This window comes from Bison bison, unplaced genomic scaffold (genome assembly GCF_000754665.1).
Source record: "Bison bison bison isolate TAMUID 2011002044 unplaced genomic scaffold, Bison_UMD1.0 scf7180017864516, whole genome shotgun sequence".
Lineage (NCBI taxonomy): Eukaryota > Metazoa > Chordata > Mammalia > Artiodactyla > Bovidae > Bison > Bison bison.
The window spans coordinates 8,801,814-8,824,399 of record NW_011495069.1 but is presented as its reverse complement, the minus strand read 5'-3'; the positions used below and the strand labels follow the sequence as shown (position 1 = coordinate 8,824,399).

At 43.3% G+C, this 22,586-nt stretch overlaps 1 protein-coding gene across 3 annotated transcripts in view; it reads right to left on the bottom strand.

Moving 5' to 3' along the window:
- Positions 1 to 19,337, bottom strand: part of DHDDS (dehydrodolichyl diphosphate synthase) — a 38,727-nt gene extending 19,390 nt beyond the window's left edge. For 2 of the 3 annotated variants that reach the window (XM_010830105.1, XM_010830106.1), the window contains exons 1-5: positions 19,258 to 19,337; positions 18,613 to 18,728; positions 16,519 to 16,635; positions 11,597 to 11,739; positions 7,087 to 7,188 (exon numbers count right to left, since the gene is read on the bottom strand). In XM_010830105.1, the coding sequence (XP_010828407.1) occupies positions 7,087 to 7,188; positions 11,597 to 11,739; positions 16,519 to 16,635; positions 18,613 to 18,675 (425 nt within the window). In that variant the 5' untranslated portion in view covers positions 18,676 to 18,728; positions 19,258 to 19,337. Of the gene's footprint in view, positions 1 to 7,086; positions 7,189 to 8,132; positions 8,250 to 11,596; positions 11,740 to 16,518; positions 16,636 to 18,612; positions 18,729 to 19,257 lie in introns of all 3 variants that reach the window. The other variant, XM_010830104.1, reaches the window with a different exon arrangement.
- Between the last annotated feature and the right edge of the window lie 3,249 nt (positions 19,338 to 22,586).

The following is a 22,586-nucleotide window of genomic DNA, read 5'->3' as shown; positions in this document are numbered from 1 at the left end:
ATGCTTATATCTTTCCTTTTCTCCTTTGCTTTTCGCGTCTCTTCTTTTCATAGCTATTTGTAAGGCCTCCTCAGACAGCCATTTTGCTTTTTTGCATTTCTTTTCCATGGGGATGGTCTTGATCCCTGTCTCCTGTACAAAGTCACGAACCTCAGTCCATAGTTCATCAGGCACTCTATCTATCAGATCTAGGCCCTTAAATCTATTTCTCACTTCCACTGTATAATCATAAGAGATTTGATTTAGGTCATACCTGAATGGTCTAGCAGTTTTCCCTACTTTCTTCAATTTAAGTCTGAATTTGGTAATAAGGAGTTCATGATCTGAGCCACAGTCAGCTCCTGGTCTTGTTTTTGTTGACTGTACAGAGCTTCTCCATCTTTGGCTGCAAAAAATATAATCAATCTGATTTCGATGTTGACCATCTGGTGATGTCTATGTGTAGAGTCTTCTCTTGTGTTGTTGGAAGAGGGTGTTTGCTATGACCAGTGCATTTTCTTGGCAAAACTCTAGTTTACATTAAATAAAAAATCTTGGCAAAAATAAGGTGAAACAGACACATCCAGATCCAGATCCTAAGGAAACAATCCAAAATGCAGATAAGAATTAAGGCCATAGATTTCACTGTAGCCCTATTTGTAATGATGATAAATTAGAAATAGCTTATAGAACCAACAGCAAAGTGATTAAGTGATTTAAGTGAAATTAAAGCAAGATATATTCTGTAGCCATTAAAAATTATGATATGAAGAATTATTAAGAAGACTTCCCTGATGGTCCAGTGGTTAAGAATCCACCTTCCAATACAGGGGATGAGGGTTCAATCCGTGGTCAGGGAACTAAGATCCCACATGCCTCATGGCTACTGAGGTTGTGAGCCACAACTACTGAACCTGTGTACCACAGGGAAAGATCCCACATGCTGCAACTAAGACCTGTTACAGCCAAAAATAAATAAACAAATAAAGGGAAGAATTATTAAAAACATGGGACATGGAAGAGTGCTCATATTACAAATAAGCAACAAAGCATGATTAAGGTTGTAAGTTGTTCACAGTGTAATTTCTTCTGTTAAAAATATTTATGACATTGAAACATGTAAAATATCATGTAAGAAACGAGTTGCCAGTCCAGGTTCGATACACAATACTGGATGCTTGGGGCTAGTGCACTGGGATGACCCAGAGGGATGGTATGGGGAGGGAGGAGGGAGGAGGATTCAGGATGGGGAACACATGTATACCTGTGGCAGATTCATTTTGACATTTGGCAAAACTAATACAATTACGTAAAGTTTAAAAATAAAATAAAATTAAAAAAAAAATAAAAAAATAAAAATATTTATGTCATTATTGGATTAGTGTTTTAAAAAGATGACTCTGGCTGAACTCCCAACCATAGCTGATCACCACTTTTGTCAGCATCAGCTCTGTGCCTTGCACATCACATCCCTTACTGTGGTACATGGCACCATGGATTACGTATTAGTGTACACACACCTGACTGTGAACTGCTTGAGGGCAAGCCCTTATCCTGTTCTTCTAGCAGAGGACTTTGCCAGGACAGAGGAAGATTTGTTCGAATAAATCAATCAATGAACCACTGAAAACAGATCTCAGAAATAAATATTCACTAGTTTTCCAAATATAAATACATCTAAAACGTATTTGACTATGTACCTTTTTAAACAACCTAGAACTCAAACACAAGTAACAGACATTGTCACAGCTTGCTAGAAAAGATAGTTAAACACACACACATACATAAGCACACAAGAAGGCTCAGAAGGAAATACTTCAAATCAAAACTTTACCTGGCAGCCTCCCTGGTGGCTCAGGGGCAGGCAATCTGCCTACCAGTGCAGGAGACCCAGGTTCGATCACTGGGTCGAGAAGATTCCACATGTCTCAGAGCACCTAAGCTGGTGCGCTACAACTCGGTGCTCTCTAACTACTGGGCCTGTGCTGTAGAGCCCGGGAACCATAACTAGTGAAGCCCAAGAGCTCGTCTCCGCTATGAGAGAAGCCGCTGCAATGAGAAGCCCACACACCACAACTAGAGAAAAGCCCAAGCAGCAACAAAGACCCAGCACTGCCAGAAAAATAAACCCGTTACCAGGACTGTTGCTGAGGGTCGAATCCTGAGAGATTTAATTTTTCATCTTTATATAGCTTGCAAATTTTCTCTAATGATTACCTCTGACTTTTATAAAAGTATGCATATATTGCGGGGAGGTTGTATTCTTTTTAAAAGAAGTATTTCTATTTAGGATAATGGAAAACTTCTGGAAATAGTTGTGATGATTACACAACACTGTGACTGGGCTTTATGCCACTGAATTATAGTAAAAATGGTTAAAACAGTAAAATCTACGTTATGCATGTCTTATCACAAAAAAAAGTAAAACATCTTCTGGAAGGATATTGGTACAAATATTCCACAAGATAATGGTTCCTCCCTAGTAAACTACTTATTTCAGGATATGGCCAACCTAAAATAAAATCAATTAAAAACCTATAATGGAGATATGACATCAGCTTTGGGAAGGGAGGCCTGGCAACAGTGAGTATCAGCAAGACAGTGAATGGCCCGTAAGGGAGAGTAAGCACGTGTCACTGTTCCCAGGACCATCTTGGAAACACAGACCCTTTTCTAGAAGGTACAAACTCAGAAATGCGCCCTGTGATAACACCATAGTGCACTTCTCTAGCATTCAGTTTATAAAGAAGGTGTTGAAGAACACAGGCTATGGAAGCAGATGCCACTGAGGTGGAGTCCAGGCTGTCCCACTTAGTTTATGTGACTTTATGTTAGGCAGGGCAACTAACCTTTTTTTTTTTTAAATTTTTCGGTTGTGCCACCTGGCATGCGGAATCTTAATTCCCCCATCAGGGATTGAGCCCACACCCGCTGCAGTGGAAGCACAGCTGTAACCACTGGACTGCCAGGGAAGTCCCAACTAATCTTCTTAAACCTTAGTTTTGGGCTTCCCAGATGGCACAGTGGTAAAGAATGCCAATCAGGAGACGCAGGACACGTGGGTTTGATCCCTATGTCGGGAAGATCTCCTGGAGAAGGGAATGGCAACCCACCCAGTATTCTTGCCTAGGAAATCCCATGGACAGAGGAGCCTGGAAGGCTACAGTCCATGGGGTTGCAAAGAGTCAGACATGACTGAGCATGCACGCACCCATGCACATAGCCAATCTTAGGGCTTCCCTGGGGGCTCAGTGGTAAAGAATCCAGTTGTCAAAATGCAGGAAACACAGGGTCAGTCCCTGAGTCAGGAAGATCCCCTGGAGAAGGGAATGGCAACCACTCCAGTATTCTTGCCTAGGAAATCCCATGGACAGAGGAGCCTGGAAGGCTACAGCCCATGGGGTTGCAAAGAGTCGGACACAACTTAGTGACTAAACAACATGAGTGGTCTTATAAAGTGGGACAAATAATAGTCACTACCTTATATGAAAATCAGATGAGACTATGCATGATAAACTCAGTCTCATGCCTGCCACATAAGATCTGATAACTATTAGATATTAATTTTTATTTTTATACTTTATTATTGCTTATTTCAACCTTCCTATAAGGCAGTCAGTATACCACAGTGAAAGACAGCATAGGCTCTGGAGCCAGGCTGGAAATCCTAGTCAACTTTGTGAACTTGGTTATTTAACCCCATGCTGTGCTGTGCTTAGTTGCTCAGTCATGTCTGACTCTTTGCAACCCCATGGACTGTGTAGCCCGCCAGGCTCCTCTGTTCATGGGGATTCATCAGGCAAGAATTCTGGAGTGGGTTGCCATGCCCTTCTCCAGGGAATCTTCCCAACCCAGGGTTCAAACCCAGGCCTCCTGCACTGCAGTTACATTCCTTACCAACTAAGCCACCAAAGAAGCCCCATTTAACCTTATGCTGCTGCTAAGTCGCTTCAGTCGTGTCTAACTCTGTACGACCCCATAGACGGCAGACCACCAGGCTCCCCTGTCCCTGGGATTCTCCAGGCAATACACTGGAGTGGGTTGCCATTTCCTTCTCCAATGCATGAAAGTGAAAAGTGAAAGTGAAGTCAGTTAGTTGTGTCCGACTCTTAGCGACCTCATGGACTGCAGCCCACCAGGCTCCTCCGTCCATGGGATTTTCCAGGCAAGAGTACTGGAGTGGGGTGCCATTGCCTTCTCCGATTTAACCTCATAGTGAGGTTCAATTTATAAAAACAGTGTTTACCTCAAAGCGTCTATCTAAGGATTAAATGAAGTGTATACGTGGACTACTTATCAAGTGCTGGCTGCAAAGAAAATGCTTAGTAAACACTAGCAATTATTATTAACACTATTGTTTTAAGGGGAAGATAGAGGCCTGCAGAGTGTTAAGACCTATTCCAGAAGAGTTTATTAACTATCATTTATGCTCAACCTAATTCCTTCTTCTGTAATTTGAGACTCAAAAAACAATCTATTAATATGGCTGCTAGAAAAAATATATATACCCTGGAAGAAAGGAAAATGAGGAGCTGGATAGTGGTAATGAGAGAACAGAAAAATTCCAGTTATGAGAAGAGTAGAGCCTGGCTGTAGTGAACTCACTGACTCTCTGTTATAAATATGGATTTGCCTAAAACTGAAGAACGTAAAGAGCACTGCCTCAGGCCCTGATCAGCCCAATCTGAGCTGAACATCAAGCTTCCTGAACTGGTGGTTTGAGAGACAGCCTCCTTACCCGAGTAACCTGCCCAGCCCACACCATGTCTGCATGACTAACCCACACAGGCAAGTTACTAAACCATGCAGGGTAGAAAAAATGGATATGAGAAAATTTGCTAGGCAAAAAGCAAGAAGTCAGTGGCTATGCAATGTGGGAGGAACATAAATCATCCTGCACTAGGAGGAGAGATCAGAGCTCTAGTCCCAGGCATGAAGGATGTTAAATCTGCTTGCTAAATAGCTTCTTTTCTTTTTAGCACAAATATTTGTAAATGCATAAAATGTTAACTGTAAAGCACTAAGAATATAATGAACAACTGTAGAATCATCCAAGAATCAGAAAATTACCAGTAACTTGCATCTACTTATATATCCCTCATCTACTTATATCTCATCTTCCTGCCCAGCCCCACACTGCCAACTTAGCCTGTATCTTCATTTTTTCCCACTAATAGCTAATTTTCAATCCACATATTAACTGACCTGTGTACACTGTTTGATACTGTTGCTCCCACCCCACCTGCGCTGATGAACACCTTCTTTACTTGCTTTCTTTAATACTGGCAGTGCTTTTGTTTCAATCTTTCTGGTTGTTCATTCTCTTTTCCCCTTAAGGCTTCTTTTCCTCTACCCAGCCAGTTTTCTCAAAACTCCATCCTAGGCCTTCTCTTCTTCTCACTCTAGAATCTCCTCAGATTCCTTAGGCCCTCTCTTTGCATCAGTTACCATACTGTTACCCCAGTCCCCACCCCTCCTCTCTACTGTAGACCTGACATCTATGCTCAACAACTACAGGATATCCTAGACCAAACTCCTGACCTTCTTCCTCAAACTGCATCCTCTCAGGGTTCTCAGCACAGTGAAGGGCACCACTGTCCTCTGTTGCATAAGTCAAAGTCACCCGTAACACCCACCTGGAGTCACCCACCAAGTTTCCCAGCGTCAGCCCACCAAGTCTTCTCAGTTTGATCTGCTGCATTACTCTTGATTCACTCTGGGCTATTCCACCATCACCACCATAATTTAAGCTCCCTTCCAAGTACTCTCTGCTTGAATTTTTCCCAACAGTATTTGTGCAACTCACAAGCTCCTCACACGACTGCCTCTTTCCCCAGCTATTACTTATCCACCCACCCCCCTGGGAGGTCACTTATCACTCATTTCCTTCGGAGAGCCTTCCATACTAGGTCCATTCCTCTTAAGTATAAATTCTTATTGAACCACGCACCAATGCCTTTATCACGCTTAGCATCAATATAGTTTTATGCTGACTTGTATGACCTTGATAATGTTTGCTTCCCTTGCCAGAGCTCCATGAAAACAGGAAATACATGTTTTTTATTCTTACCACTATATCCTCTATATATAGCAATTTGCCTGGCCTTTTGTAGGCACTTAAAAAATATCTGTTTAACGAATGAATGATTGATTGAATGAATAAAATTATGTAGCACAGAAAGATCATTCAGCTATTGGGGAGAAGAGGGATTCATAAAATAGCCTTAAAAACTATCTCTTTTTCTTCTTATATACTTTCATTCTCATTGAGAAACTTCATTTTAATTTAGTTTCCCAGGAAAATAAAATTATATCCAAGAGGCGAGTCAGAAAAATTCCTGGGTCCCAAGACCCCATATGTCAGGACAAAACCTCTGGAATCAAGACAGTTTTTGATAGAAGTCCCAGCTCTGGCACTTGTTAGCAGAATGACCTTGGGAAAGTCATTTCAGTGTGAGCTCAGTTTTCTCATCTATAAAATGGAGAAAAGACTCAAATCTCTTACACTTAAGAATATTAATTTAATAAAATACAAAGCATAATGTATTACCTGGGGTTTTTTTTTTTTTGCTACTTTATTTTACTATTGCTGTTGTTAGTTTACTAATATTATTACCAAAGGTTATACTCATAATAGAGACTGAGCAGACAGATGGCTTCCAAAGTCTCTCCCAGCTCTAAATATCCCACCACACTGTTAATGATGAACAACTTTCTTTTTGAAAAATACCTGAATCTTGTATGAACTGTAACATGACAGGTCTGAAGGACAATACCCCCCAAAAGCTGCATTCCTGAAAAATCATTCCTAGAAAAACTCTGCCAGAGCACCAGGAGGGCATCATGTTTATTGCATGCCACAGTGTTGCTATCCTGCTATGCCATTTTTCTGGAAGTTCTTGGTATGTGGTGAACACAGAGAAATTCTAAAGCAGGCTATAAGAAGTCATTCTGAAACTCTAAGTGAGGGGAATCACCCTCACCTGAATCTTTCCACATACATTCCTGCTCTGACTTCTGACCCACGCACATGACTTAGGAGGGACTGTATGGTTTGGTGCATGCCTGCTTTCCCTATCAGTCACCATGCTGAACGACTGTGGGTACCTGGGATCCAGCAGGCCTTGTTCCACTCCCCAGGCCATCTCTCTTACAGCATTGCTGATTTCATGACGGGATGTGTAAGCAAAACAGATGTTCAGGAAACACCTGAGAAGGGAAGAACAGAATAATTTACCGAGAGGGACAGGGAGTAAGAAGCAGAGTCCCTGATTACAGAGCACCCCCTCTGTGGTAGAACACACATCAAAGGTTAACCATGGTTACCTCTGAAAGGCGAGATTATTAGTTTTTTGAGTTTTCCTATTTTCCTTGGGGAAAAAAACATTAGTTTTGTAGTAAGAATAATACTAACTGATCCTTATTATTCACTTAATCTTCTTGCCTTCTGCTAGCACCTGGCTTTCAGAGGATGTGAATTCATTGTGATTATTAGAACAAGTAGAGAAGAATAGGAAGGAAATCTGATGTGAAACAAATCCACTGCCAAATATACATTACATTGCAAAGCCACACATAATGAGGTTTGGATGATTAAACTCTGTTCCCAATGCATCGGCATGCCCTCCCCAGGGCATCCCATCTACTGGTCAAAGCAGTGGGACAGAAAGAGAATTTCTTGAGGGATCTGTCTTCAGAGACAGGGATAATGCTTGATACATTCCTACCCCATCCTCTGTCAATTAAAAAATACACACAAACACAAACATATATATTTAAATATGTATATATATACATTAAATGTATGTAAACAGGTACACACACATATATATACATGCACAAATATATGTATATATTTATATACTTAAATATGTATGTGTGTGTATATATATGTGCATATATATAGGAGGGGGCAAGGCCCATGAGGGATGAAGATAAGAAACTGCACGTGTGAACATACACACATGTAACAGGTACTGCAGAAACATCTCCATCTGCCCTACAGCTGAAGGAGGAAGCTTCTAAGCATCCGAAACCAAGTCCTTGTTGCCTCTTGTACCAAATGCAGGCCAAGAAAGGCCCAGGAGGTCTCCCCAAAGTTAGAGGGAGTCAAAGATTGATACAGGCCCCTAAGGGAAAATCTGAAAACTTACTTGTTGTAGTTCTTGGTGGTCTGCACAGCCTGTGCGACCAGCTCCTGGAGATCCAAGGGCAACAAATGCAGATCACCCAGGACCCGGATACATACCCCATGCTTCTGCAGTTTCTCCCTAATCAGGGGGGAAAGGAGGCAGGTTTGGGAGTTGGGACAGAGCACCTGCTGAGCTGGAGAGAGCAAAGTGCTTAGATAATACTCAGTTACCAGCGTGAGTGCTTTCCTGTGTGTCAGGCACCATTCTACATGTATTATTTCATTGCATGCCTTCAATGTCTGTGAAAGGAGTTTAGTACATTCCCTGTTCTCCAGCGGGAAACTGAGGCTCAGACAGAATAGGCTGAGGCTCAGATAGGGATTACCCAAAGTCAAAACAACCATCAAGAGCCGTGTCAGGACTGAAACCTAGGTCTGTCTGATTTGAGAATCCAAACTTCTTTAACACATATTACACTGCCTCACGTGTCCCTGTCGGCAAGCTGCATCACATGGATTCTCTGCTATCTGTCCCATTCTGACAGGCAAACAAACTCAAGGGCAGGAGTTGTATTACTAGTTACTTTTGTTAACTTCTCGTGAAATATAAGTATAGCAACATCTAACATTAATTATATGTTTGTTAATTGCCAGACATTGGTCTGCGCTTCCCTGATAGCTCAGTTGGTAAAGAATCCGCCTGCAATGCAGGAGACCCCGGTTTGATTCCTGGGCTGGGAAGATCCACTAGAGAAGGGATAGGCTACCCACTCCAGGATTCTTGGGCTTCCCTTGTGGCTCAGCTGGGAAGGAATCCATCTGCAATGTGGAAACCTTGGTTCGATCCGTGGGTTGGGAAGATCCCTTGGAGAAGGGAAAGGCTACCCACTCCAGTGTTCTGGCCTGGAGAATTCAGGACTATACAGTCCATGGGGTCACAAAGAGTCGGACACCACTGAGCAACTTTCATTTTCACTTTTTCAGACATTGGTCTAAGTGTTTTACATGCATTCCATTTTTACATCTACCTTTGAGGCAGACACCATTATTATTCCCCTTTTACAGATGAAGAAACTGAGGCCCAGGGAGGTTAATTCATTCAAGATCAGGCAGCTGGTGAGTAGAAAGTCAGATACTGAATTAAGGCAGTCTGGTTCTAGGGCCTGTCTTTTTAATCACGACATTACACTGCCTCTATATAGTAACTCCCAAATGGCAGAGTGAGCATGAGCTCACTGTTTCCTAGTCAGCTTCTTGAACTTGGGAATGCTAAAGAGAAACAGAATGACTAATGTTTGGAAAACAGGAGCTCCGTAACAAGAAGTATACTGTGGGGTGAGGGTATCTGGCAGGTTCTGGAGAACCCTGATCCAGAGTTGAAGGCTGCACCCACAGCCTTTCCACACTGCAACCCTCAACCACATTTCTTCCAAGAGTGAAGCAAGATCTAATCACCTAGTTTTGAGAACCCACTTGAGTACTAGTAGACAAATGTATACTCAATATTTGAATAAGAACACCTAGATTTGGGAATTCCTTAGCAGTCCAGTTTTTAGGACTCTGCACTTCCACTGCAGGGGGCACAGGTTCAATCCCTGGTCAGGGAACTAAGATCCAGCGTGCCCTGGGATGTGGCCAAAAAAGAGAAAGAATACCTAGATTCAAGCCCTAGTGCTACTGCTTACTATCTGACCTAGCATAACTGCTTAGCCTCGCTGAGCCTCTTACCTTGTAAACTGGGGGTGCTAACCATCTCTGCCTTACTGGGAAAGTGCACATGACCCGAAGGAGGGCTACAGGGAAGGAGCTGTGAAAGTGCTGGCAAGGAGCCAGGAGACCTGGGTTCCCAGCCTGGCTCTGCCACTGGTTTGCTGTGTGACCATGGGCAAGCCTTTCTCTTCTTTCCACCAGGGTTAGTTTCCCAACTGATGAAACCAAACTAGACCAGTGGTTTTCCAAACTTCTTTTAGCCAAACAACTCTTTCTTTGAATCAAATCTGAAACAGATGCCCAATATGTAAAAGATAAAGACAAAGCGGCACTGCATACCCTGTCCCCTCTGGGCCCTTGCACGCCCGCCCTCACAACACTGGGGTTCTGTGGCACACTACAGGAAAACCACTGCTGAGGCTTCTTATTGCTCTGCCCAGGACTTCATAACCTAAGACCATGTCCTCTACTACTGACTGATTAGAACAATCTCAGGAGCACCTTTTAAGAACTCTAAGATTACCTCCTGTCTCTTGGAGTGCAGTATAATAGACAACAGCTTAGCTCCAGAGTCAAAAAGATTCTGTCTGTTTTGGCTCTGTCTGTCTGATAGCTGCACAACCCAAGATACACACCTAAACTTCTCTGGTTTTTACTTTCTTCCTCTCTACAACTGGGATAATAATACCTTTCTCACAGGATAATGTGAATATTAAACGAGAATGCACATTAGGCTCAGGGCCTGACACACAGTATAAGCACTTTAAAAAGGCAAAATTAGTGTGAAATACAGAAGAATCTGAACACCTGAAACGTATCCCCATTACCTCCGTCCCCAGTCCCTTGGGTGTGACTTCTGAGCCACAAAGGAGGCAGTAATCTCTGTGACTCAGAGTTTCACCATCTTAACGTGGACAGAGAAGCCTGGCTACTCTCCCCTCACCCAGACCCACACAGGGACAGAAATGACAGAACTGTCCTAGGCCCAGCTCTGCTAGAGCTCTAAGTATTCTGTTCTCTCCTCTTCCTGGTCCTGGAGTGAGGAGGAGCTGGGCAGAAAATGGTCGTAATGAAGACTTTGGGGCAGTCCGGGCTGGAGAGAGTTCCACATTTTGGAGCAAATAATTTCCACCAAACTTCCTCTTCATCCCATTCTGGCTTTGCTTCCTGAGTTAAGGCTTAAACATAATGACAGATAAGACTAGTACTGACTCATCCCCATAAAGGCCTTTTGTGCATCATCCAGTTCCTTCCAAGGGAATATACAGGGAAGCATAGTTGCTTTTTAGGGATGACTGCACCACAGAAAATGACTTTTTCAAAGTTTCTCTCACTCTACTCCCCTGGTCACAGCTTACTGGTCCCAGGATAGAAATCTGATCTAAGGTGGGCTGCTTAGAACTAGAACCAACTAGGGTTTTAGTTCATTCTGGGCTGTGCTCTTGAAGCAGACAAAGCTGGTCTGTGGAGCCAAAGAAGTAAATGTCCAAGGAGGCATTTAGAATCCATTATCTAACGGATTCCAATCCCTGACTTCAGTTCTACCTGAAGCTGGTCGTACTTGTCCTTGAATTCTATGAAATACCTCCATACCCTCAAATAAATGATTCCTTTGAAAAAAGAGAAAAACTAGCTTGTCATACTTGCCACTGAAGAGGTCTTATTAACAGCAGAAAGATTTAGAGTTCCTTAACTAGCCCCAGAAAAGAGAGCTGAGGGTTAGGATAAGGCTGGAGGTGGTGGAAGGACGCACGCTCCCCTCTGACAGCATCTTACTGTTCTTCCATCAGGCGGCTAAACTTCTCCCGGGCCAGATCCATTAGCCCGTCTACTTCACTCTTGGAGCGTTTGAAGTTCTCGATGCTGAACGCATAGACCGTCACCTCCAGGATGCCCAAGTTCAAACACCAACGCAGAGTCTGAGGGGGAGAAGGCAAGGAGCTAGGATCCAGGAAGAGCAGGAAGGGAAACGGGGCATGCCTCAGCCCCATCTCAGTGCTGGAAGTGGGAGACAGACTTTCTTCCTTCCCACTCTGGGTAGAACTAGGATAATACCAGAATAGTGAACCAAACAAGCAGAAAGCCACCAATTGAGAGACTGAAAAATGCGAACTTAATGAGTATTATTACGCTGATGCTACTGTGGTTTACTGGAAAGAACTCTTCACTGAGAGAGTAAAGTTCTAGGTCCTAGCCCCTGACTCCATCATGCACTAGCTATGTGACTGCAGGCATATCATTTAACCTCTCAGGGCCTAAATCTCCTTATCTGTGAAACAGCATCACAATCCATCCCTCACCAGGTGGCTAAAGGTACATAAGAACACAGGTGCCCATAGCATCATTATTCCAGAAGACTGAGAGGCTGATGAGTTACAAGAAAACACGCAACAACTGCACAAGTGTGTAGCATTTAAGTCTCCAAAGTGTTTCCACATACATTTTTTCATTTGATTCTTCAAGCAACCCTTTGAGAAAGGCATTATTGTTTTCATGCCTACTTTACAGATAGTAAAACTGAGCCTGGGAAAGTGAAGAAATGTATCAAAAGTCCACAGCTCTACTGTATGAATCCATTATGTGAGGTTCTAGAACAGCAAACATTCATCACACTGAGTGACAGAAATCAGAACAGTGGGTGCCTGTAGAGAGGAAGAGGAGGTAGCATAGGCTTTCACTGGGGTGGGGGGGGCCACAAAGGAACCTTCTAGAAAGATGGAAATGTTCTATATCTTGATAGGGGTGTGGAATAGACAGACAAGTGCAATTGTCAAAACCCCAAATTTGTGCATTTCCCTGTATGAAATTACATCTCAATGAAAAGAGAAGTAAAACTCAAATTTAAACTCAGTCTTCTGGTACTTCTCTAACCCAGTGCCACTAAAGGTGGAGAACAAACTGGAGCTGAGAACAGCAGTGCTGAAACAGGGAGCCTAGAAGTTAAAGGCAAGGGATAGAGGACATTCAAACAGAACTGAAGAAATAAAGCTGAAGAACCACCTTTCTAATTTGCTATCAGATACACAAACACATTAACTGCCAATAGGCTTGGGCCCTGAAGACCTTACCAGGCAGCGAACTTAGTGGGTACATCTGGGTTGGAGCCCACCACTGACCTCAGTCAGTAAAGATGCTAATAACAACTTCAATTTTTGAGCACTTCCTTTACGCCAGCATGTGCCACATGCTTTTCATTGAACCATATTATTTAATCCTTATGTTATTTCCCCATATTGTAGATGGAGGAACTGAGGCAAAGGGAAGCTATGTAACTTAAAGCAGGTCACAGAGCCAGGAAGTGGCAGAGCAGGGGTGCCGATGAATTCTAAGTGACCACAGAGCTTAAGCTCCTAAGCACTAGGGCAAGACCGCCTCTAGTCATAAAAGAGAAACTTCAGGTCAACAGACCTGAAGACTCCACAATGTTGGAGAGAACTCCACAACCACTCATTCAAGGCAAAAAGTATCACTGTGCTGGCTGTGTTCTTGTGCCAGGAAGCTGAGATCCATGGGCTAGAGTTTCACAAAGATCAACACAGTCCATTGTTATCGTTAAATTTAATGTTTCCCAATTTGCAATAGGCATTAAAACCATAAAATGCCGATGACCTCTGTTGGAGTCATGTCCTTGTTTGTCTGGTCCTTTTCCTAGTTTAAGCACTTAAAGGCCCGTGTCCTGAAAAACACCTCAATCTCAGGATGGGTAGTTACCCCCTACTTTTGCTCTGGAAATGTCACGTCTAAGAATTTATTCTAAACTAGTGCCATTTATCAAAGTGAAAAGTGAAAGTATTAGTTGCTCAGTTGTATCCAACTGTTTGTGATCCAATGGACTGTAGCCCACCAGGCTCCTCTGTCCATGGGATTCTCCAGGCAAGAATACTGGAGTGGGTAGCCATTCCCTTCTCCGGTGGATCTTCCTGATCCAGGTATCGAACCCAAGTCTGCTGAATCGCAAGGGGATTCTTTACTGTCAAAACCACCAGGGAAGCCCAGTACCATTTATAATGTCCAATAACAGTGGAGCAGCTGAACAAACCATGTCAGATCCTCAGGATAAAATGTTCCACAGTCATCAAAACATACAGGTAGAAAGGCTATACATGAACCTAGAAAAATACTTGCCCAAATGTCAAGAAAAAACAAGGTTATCAAAGCTATAGATAAAATACAGACCAATAGAACAAGATAGAAAGTCCAGAGATAAGCCCACACACCTATGGGCACCGTGTCTTTGACAAAGAAGGCAAAAATATACAATGGGGAAAAGACCGGTCTCTTCAATAATTGGTGTTGGGAGAACTGGACAACTACATGTAAAAGGACAAACTCAAAATGGACTAAAGACCTAAATGTAAGACCAGAAACTATAAAACTCCTAGAGAAAAACATAAGCAGAACACTGTATGATATAAATCATAGCAAGATCCTCTATAACCCACCTCTTAGAATAATGGAAATACAAACAAAAATAAACAAGTGGGACCTAATTAAACTTAAAAGCTTTTGCACAGCAAAGGAAACTATAAACAAGGTGAAACGACAACCCTCAGGAGGAAATAATAGCAAATGAAACTGACAAAGGATTAATTTCCAAAATATACAAGCAGCTCATACAACTCAATAGCAGAAAAACAATCAACCCAATCAAAAAGTGGGTAAAAGACCTACCCAGACATTTCTCCAAAGACATCCAGATGGCTAATAAACACATCAAAAGATGCTCAACATCATTATTAGAAAAATGCAAGTCAAAACTACAATGAGATATCACCTCGCACCAGTAAGAATGCTGCTAAGTCACTTCAGTCGTGTCCGACTCTGTGTGACCCCACAGACAGCAGCCCACTAGGCTCCCCTGTCCCTGGGATTCTCCAGGCAAGAACACTGGAGTGGGTTGCCATTTCCTTCTCCAATGCGTGAAAGTGAAAAGTGAAAGTGAAGTCGCTCAGTCATGCCCAACTCTTAGTGACCCCATGGACTGCAGCCTACCAGGCTCCTCCGACCATGGGATTTTCCAGGCAAGAGTACTGGAGTGGGTTGCCGTTGCCTTCTCCCCAGTAAGAACGGCTATCATCAAAAAAATCTACAAACAACAAGCACTGGAAAGGGTGTGGAGAAAACAGAACCCTCTTGTACTGTTGGTTGGAATGTAAATTGATATAGCCACTATGGAAGACAGTATGGAGACTCCTTAAAAAACTAGGAATAAAACTATCATGGGCTTCCCTGGTAGCTCAGCTGGTAAAGAATCCACCTGCAATGCAAGAGACCCTGGTTCTATTCCTGGGTGGGGAAGATCCCCTGGAGAAGGGATAGTCTACCCACTCTAGTATTCTTGGGCTTCCTTGGTGGCTCAGCTGGTAAAGAATCTGTCTGCAATGCAGGAGATCTGGGTTTGATCCCTGGTTGAGAAGATCAGCTGGAGAAGGGAACAACTACCCACTCCAGTATGTCCAGGAAGACAGTATGGAGATACCACACAACCCAGTAATATCATTATTAGGCATATACCCTGAGGAAACCATAACTGAAAAAGACACATGTACACCAGTGTTTACTGTAGCACTATTTACAGTAGCTAGGACATGGAAGCAACCAAGATGTCCATAGACAAACAAATGGATAAAGAAGCTGTGGTATATACACACAATGGAATATTACTCAGCCATAAAAAGGAACACATTTGCGTCAATTCTAATTAGGTAGATGAACCTAGAGCATATTATATAGAGTGAAGAAAGTCAGAAAAACAAATATAAATATATATTAAAACATATATATGGAACCTAGAAAAATGTATTGATGAACCTATTTGCAGGGCAGCGATGGAGAAGCAGACATAGAGAACAGACATGGGTGGGGGGTTGGAGAAGGAAAGGGTGGGATGAATGGAAAGAGTAGCATAAAACATATACACTACCATATGTAAAACAGATAACCAATGAAAATTTGCTGTATGACTGACTCAGGGAATCCAAACCCCCTATAACAACGTAGAGGGGTGGGAAAGGGTGGGAGGTGGGAGGGAGGTTCAAGAGGAGGGGACATATGTATACCTATAGCTAATTCATGTTGATATACGGCAGAAACCAACACAGTATTCCTGAAACTCCAATACTTTGGCCACCTGATGCAAAGAACTGACTCATCGGAAAAGACCCTGATGCTGGGCAAGATTGAAGGCGAGAGGAGAAGGGGACGACAGAAGATGAGATGGTTGGATGGCATCACCAACTCAATGGACGTGGGTTCAGTAAGCTCTGGGAGTCCGTGATGGACAGGGAGGCCTGGCATGCTGCAGTCCATAGGGTCACAAAGAGTTGGACACAACTGAACGACTGAACTGAACTGAAAAATAAACAATTTTTTTCAAAAGCATAGATATAATTTTACGGATGTTAAGTCATGTCAAACATACTATAAGGACTGGGATGAGGCACAGAAAAATATAAACTGTTGATTAAAGTGGTAAGAGGAGACAATTTTGCTCTTATATCTAATACTTTGTAATGATTAACTAGACGATTTAATTTTTTGTGAATGTTGGTATGAGACTTACAGCTAGCAAACAAGCAAGGAAGAAAACAAACAGCTATAAAAGCACTCCCAAACCACAGCAAACTCAGGGCTTGGATTTTAACTATAATCCAATTCTCCCCAGAGCATTCACCCTTGATTCTGCCACCCATACCCACCTCTGCCAGTTTGTTGAAGCCCTGTGAGTGGCCCTCCTGCCGCTCCACTTGGCACTTCTTGGCATAACGACGGTTCCCATCCATTATAAACGCAATGTGTTTGGGCATGGGGCCTGCCTGTCAAGTAAGAAGACAAACGGACACATCACATAATACTCAGAGATAAAAGGAGACAATATGCCAAGATGATAGGCTTGAGTTATATGATAAAAGTCCTGAGGAAGGGAATTGGGTATTCTGTATTTTTTTGCTCAATATATAAGCATTAAGCACTTTTATTTATTTTTATTTATGTGTTTATTGAGCCCTTACTACATATCAAGGGCTATACTAGATTTTTTATACTTCACCTTAGCTTTTTTTCCATCATACAAACATATGAAGTAAATAGTATTATCTGCACTTTACACATGAGAAAACTGAGGCTCAGAGAGGTCAAGTGACCTGCACAAGTTACACAGCTAAGAAGAGACAAAGTGGGGATTCACACTGAGGTCTGTGTGCTTTCAGAGTGCATGCCTTAACCATATGCCCTTAACCACCAGCTTGGTTTCATTAGCTTTCAACTGGAAGACACAAGAAAGATAATGATGGATGTGGTCAAATGTAGAGGGCATCCCCCTCATAAAACAGGCATCCACTTCCATCTGAGTCCTGTCACACAGGAATAGAGGCCTAAAATTGTTGGATCTTCTTATTTCACAAGAAAAGACACTCAAGATTTTTATAAAAATTTCAATGTCAGGAGCCACTTCAAAACAAACAAGAAAGGCATTTGGGAGGCAAACAAAACTTCTTATCTGGCTTAGAGCAGCCTTACATTGTACACCATAGCAAAAATTCACTCCTTGGACTATTTTCCCTCATTGGAGGGTTTCTTCATAGACCGCTTCCCCTGCAACTCTCTGACATTTTCTATTTTCACCCCTACATAGAGCTGCTGCTGCTGCTAAGTTGCTTCAGTCATGTCTGACTGTGTGACCCCATAGATGGTAGCCCACCAGGCTCCCCCGTCCCTGGGATTCTCCAGGCAAGAACACTGGAGTGGGTTGCCATTTCCTTCTCCAATGCATAAAAGTGAAAAGTGAAAGTGAAGTCGCTCAGTCATGTAGGGAATCACTGCAGTCATGTCCAACTCTTAGTGACCCCATGGACTGCAGCCCACCAGGCTCCTCCGTCCATGGGATTTTCCAGGCAAGAGTACTGGAGTGGGGTGCCATCGCCTTCTCTGCCCTACATATAGGCCCCTCCCCCAAAAAATATTCCAATAAAGTCATGAAGTTTGTTCTTCCCAACACAAGACTGCAGTGATTCCCTAAGGAGATGCTTTCCATTTCCTGCACTGCCTGAGATCACTTGGCATTTTTTGTGTGTGGGGAGGTGGTGTTCAAGGCTTACTCATAAATTCACTGCTACCCACTGCCTGGCAGCCTGGGGCTGAAACCAAGCTGACTGGCTCCAATCTCAAACCTTTCATATGCAGAGGATATAACTTTGCTGTGATTCCTAGAGAAAAAGTTGAGGGAAGAGACAGGGGAACCAAGGAGAGTGTAGGAAACAGTGACTATAGTCTTCAAATGGCTGAAAGGCACCCCCAACAATAGTAATTAAAAACTGCTAGACACTGTGCTGAGGGCTTTCTATGTAGTTTCATCTAATCCTCAAAACCACCATATAAAGTCACATGGTTAGTACATGACACAATAGAACGTTCATTCACAGTTGTCTGCCTCCAGATCCCAAACTCTTAACCATTATGCTCTACCATCACATCAAAGAAAGATTAGTTATTTTATCTAAACCCAGAGGACAGTACTAGGAATAACCGATCAAAGTTCTACGGAAACAAATTTCAGGAAAACCTAACAGCCGTGCTGCCCAGTGACACCAGGAGGTCCTAGGTTTCCTGAAAACGCGGGAGTTAGGACAATAATTTGCCAGAAACGTAGACTTGCAATTCTAAGATTCTTTAACACTGCTAAATTCTCTTACAAATCCATAAACGTCAGGGGTTACTCAATTTTAATAACAGGTTTTGATATAAGTTTACCCAACAAACCAAAAGGCCAGCTGGTGCTGTGGGCCACTGCTCACCTTTATGATATTGGCACAGAACCGCTCCCAAAATGACAGCTCTCCTTCTTTGACCCATGACATAGTTCCCGCCCTGGAGAAGCAGCACAGGACGATCAGACACCAACCAGGTAACTCTGTATAAACAAGAAAGAGAACCATAAGTCACCACGCCGGCAAACAACTACGTTTGACTTGCAGGGATTCACCAAAAATGGTAGAGAGCAGCCAGCATTAGAACCCAAAGGCACTGGCCTAAGCCTCTAGTCTTTCCCCACCCAGACTTAAGACAACAGGACTTTGAGGGCAGAGGTCTTTTCTTGGCTCCACGGGCTTGGTGGAGCTTGCTGCTATATTCCCTTCTCCCTCAGTGTCTGCACCGCCTTTTTCTGAACATCTATTGAAAACGTCTGTTTCCTGTCACATCGTAGCGCCTACATCCTGATCCTTCCCCTTTCTTCCTTTTCCATCCTCCCCCAGGCAGCTTCTGACTTTCGGTGCACCAGGTCGACAACCCTTTCAGCTACTGCACCCGTTACCTCCTATCCTAGAGATTTCCCAATTATTTACTCTCTGTCACTTCCACTGTTTCTTTTGCCTGTCCCACAGCTGCCTCTTGCCCAGTCAATCTCTCTCCTTCAGTCCACCCCACCCTGAATCCAGCACCTTGACAAGCACCACCAGCGCCTTCCAACTGCTCCAGTGGACCGACACTTCCTCACGACGTGGCGCTAGAAGAACACGTCATCGTTGGGCGCTGGGACACGCCTCTCCCGTCACCTAAGGGGCGGAGCCCTAGCCTGCGCTTTCGCGGTCTGAGGAGGAGGAGCGACGAGGCCAGCATTCCCGGCCGTTCGAACGTCTGGGGGCTGGGTGGGGTGAGGCGAATGCGAGAGCCAGGCTTTCGGGAAGCGGTGAGGCGGGCGACTCGGCTTCGGGCCAAGTGTCAGGGACCTCGCTGGGGAAGGAGGGGTCCAGACCACCTGGGAGAGCCGCTAAGTCTGTAGACCATCCGGTTACAGGACAGGAATTAGGAGTCAGGGGAGCCTCATCTCAGAAATGCCGGGACTTCTCAGCCGCTAGCAGCAGAGTAGGACTGCTGAGATAAAGGGGTAAGGCAGTGTTCTGCTAACTGTAAGGCTGCAGAATTGGCTTTAGAGCTGATACAAGTCTTAAAAAGTCTGTGTTTACACCGTTTTGTCTTATTTAGTGGATTTAATCGTTTGCGAAGTTCCAGGCTCTCGTTAGTCTTACAAGACACTTAACCTCAATCCATTTTGTGCTGACTTAAGGCACACACATTTTAGAGTTTGCATTTGCAGGACCTACCCAAGGAACTCAAAAAAATGATTAAGGTCAGAAAGAACTCTGCTTAAGAATGGCTTCTAAACTATAAGGCCATCAACTAACCCTGACAGAAAAATCGGGGGTATTCTTTCTGTACCAAACCTTTAACGAAAAGGGCTTCAGGAATAAAAGTTACTAACTCACAAAAGGAATTGGGAGTTTGGTTTTCTCAAAATTAAAGGGCGGAAAACAAAAACTACCATTTTCAAAGAACCTTCCTGTTCCAGTGTCATCAAAGAAACAAGAGATACTGCAGTCATAACTCCCAATTCATTATTTTGTCTTCCACTCTTTATGATAAAAGGGTTATTTTTGAGTGAAATGATCAAAGCCCTCTAGAGATGAGTAACCCATCCATGAATTTCTTTTTCATCCTTCCTGCTTGGCATCTAGGTTGCCTATCTGATTACTTCAATTTTGCAGGAAAACCATTTACTGAAATCCAGTAGTTTGCTGCTTTTAACATCTTCCATGACCGGCTTTGACTTTTGGTAGAAGTCCCTGGAGTGTTTAGTTGCTCCGTTATGTCTGACTCTGCAGCCCCATGGACTGTAGCTCACCAGGATCCTCTGTCCAATAGATTTCCCAGGCAATACTGGAGTGAGTTGCCATTTCCTTCTCTAGGGGATCTTCTTGACCCAGGGATCAAACCATCATCTCCTGCATTGCATAATTGTTTACCAGTGAGCCACCAGGGAAACTTTTTACCCTTGTTTTTGTTAATGGTTTTTTGCACTTTGTGTGATAGTTGGTATGCTTCCAATCAAATAAACTCTTTTTATGGGGGAAGCTAGATGTTAAGAAATAGAAGGCTAGCGAACTTGTTAACATGTGTTTGTAACTAGTCAGTGTTATCTCCTCTGGCCTCACTTTCCCCAGTTTCCAGTATTTCCCTCCCTGGGTTGCTACAGGGGGTTAATTAATTAAGATTTGTAAAGGGCTTTGAGGAGCAAGGGACAAAGTATTATTAGGGTCTCATGCCCCAAGCCATGGCCCCATCCTTTCATCCCAGCCAGTGGCACAGGCAACCCCATTCTTATGCATGCCAAGCCCTTAATCCCCTTTGAATGTGGCAGCTTCCAAGGAAAGGACAAGAGGCCCTAACTAGAAACAAAAATCCACTGTAATGAGGTGCTAAAAAGACTGAACTTTCAAGATTCACTCCTAAGAAAATGGCTGAACCAAAAACTTAATGGTTCTTCTCATGACTTCTGAGTCCCAATCCAAGAAGGTGGAAATAACAGTTGGAGGAAGGCGCCTTAAGTATCAACCAAGATGACAGTTTCAGTACCAATAAGTTTTTATTCATTGTATATTCCCAAGGAAAACAAAGGAAAGGGAAAAGGGTCAGCGTGTGTGTTACAAAATGATAGCAAATGGGAAAGGAAGTACCTGGCACAGCAAAATCAGCCATCAAATAAACACTGCCCAGATGGGGTCGCCAAAGCCCAAGGGGCTATGTCTCCTGCAGTTCAGGAATGAGAAGGGATGAGGAAAAGAACAGATGGGTACATGCTTTTCTACCCTCCCTCCCTCCCTCCCCATTAAATTCAAGATTTCATACAAAGCTTTGGTTTCTAGCAGTAAACATGGAGTTACATTCGTCCGTCTGCTATTAAACAATCTTGTGGCTACTTTGACATAAGTTTCTTGCACCTGCATGAAAGTTCCTGAGTGACTTGGATATACATTCATCTTTCCTTTCGTGGTCTCCCAGCCCCACCTTCTACATGGAAGGCCCCCTTCATTGCTCCTCTCTACCCTTGGAGTTGGTCTTAATCCAGCCAAATACATCAGTCCGTTTAGCATGAATCACATCAAGGAATGGACAGGACTCGAAATTGGGAACAAGGGATGGAGCAATCTTAGCCTTTTCAGGATTTTTGCACAAATCACTTAATCACAGATACCCCACAAATTAAATGTATAGGTATATGGTCTATTTCGGGGGGGCACAAAGGTGGAAAGAAGAGGGAATAGGAATCTAGTTTTCAGGACAGATCTTCTTTGAAATAGGAAATAGAGGAAGGGGAACACAAAAGAAAGTGTAGTTCAAGACCCCCCCAACTTCAAGAGGGGCCCCCAAGCTTACGTTTCAGATTTCTTTGCCTGGTGCAGAACATTTTGTCAAAGATGCTTTGGCTATTTTTCTCAATATAAAAAGAAGTTTGTAAACAATAAAACCCCAAAAGAACATGGAGAAGACCAACACATTATATTTACACAAACTAGGCCACCTAGCAATCACCAAATCAGCTACTTGTGAAGTCCTACAAAGCCCAGACAAATATAATAACTAGAGGGGGGCAGCAGCTGGGGGAGACAAGGATCAGACACACATCACCCAATGCGTTCTATTGCATTTGCCCCGTGACAACACAGTGAGGTAGGTCTGCAGTGATCTCACAGCTTGTAAACGAACCCGCCACCCCCACCACCCTTTCTCCTTTAGCTGCCATGATACTAATCACTGCTGCAGCAGAGTAGGACCCTGGCTCTGGGAACCACAAAGAAGCCATTGCTGATGGTCTCTCCAGAAGCTAAGAAAGAAAAGCCCAGAATCGTTAAAGATCTTGTCCTTGCTTCACATATCCATCCCTGGGCAGCTCAAAATGGGTACAGAGGCATTGTTCTTAAAAACCTCTCCT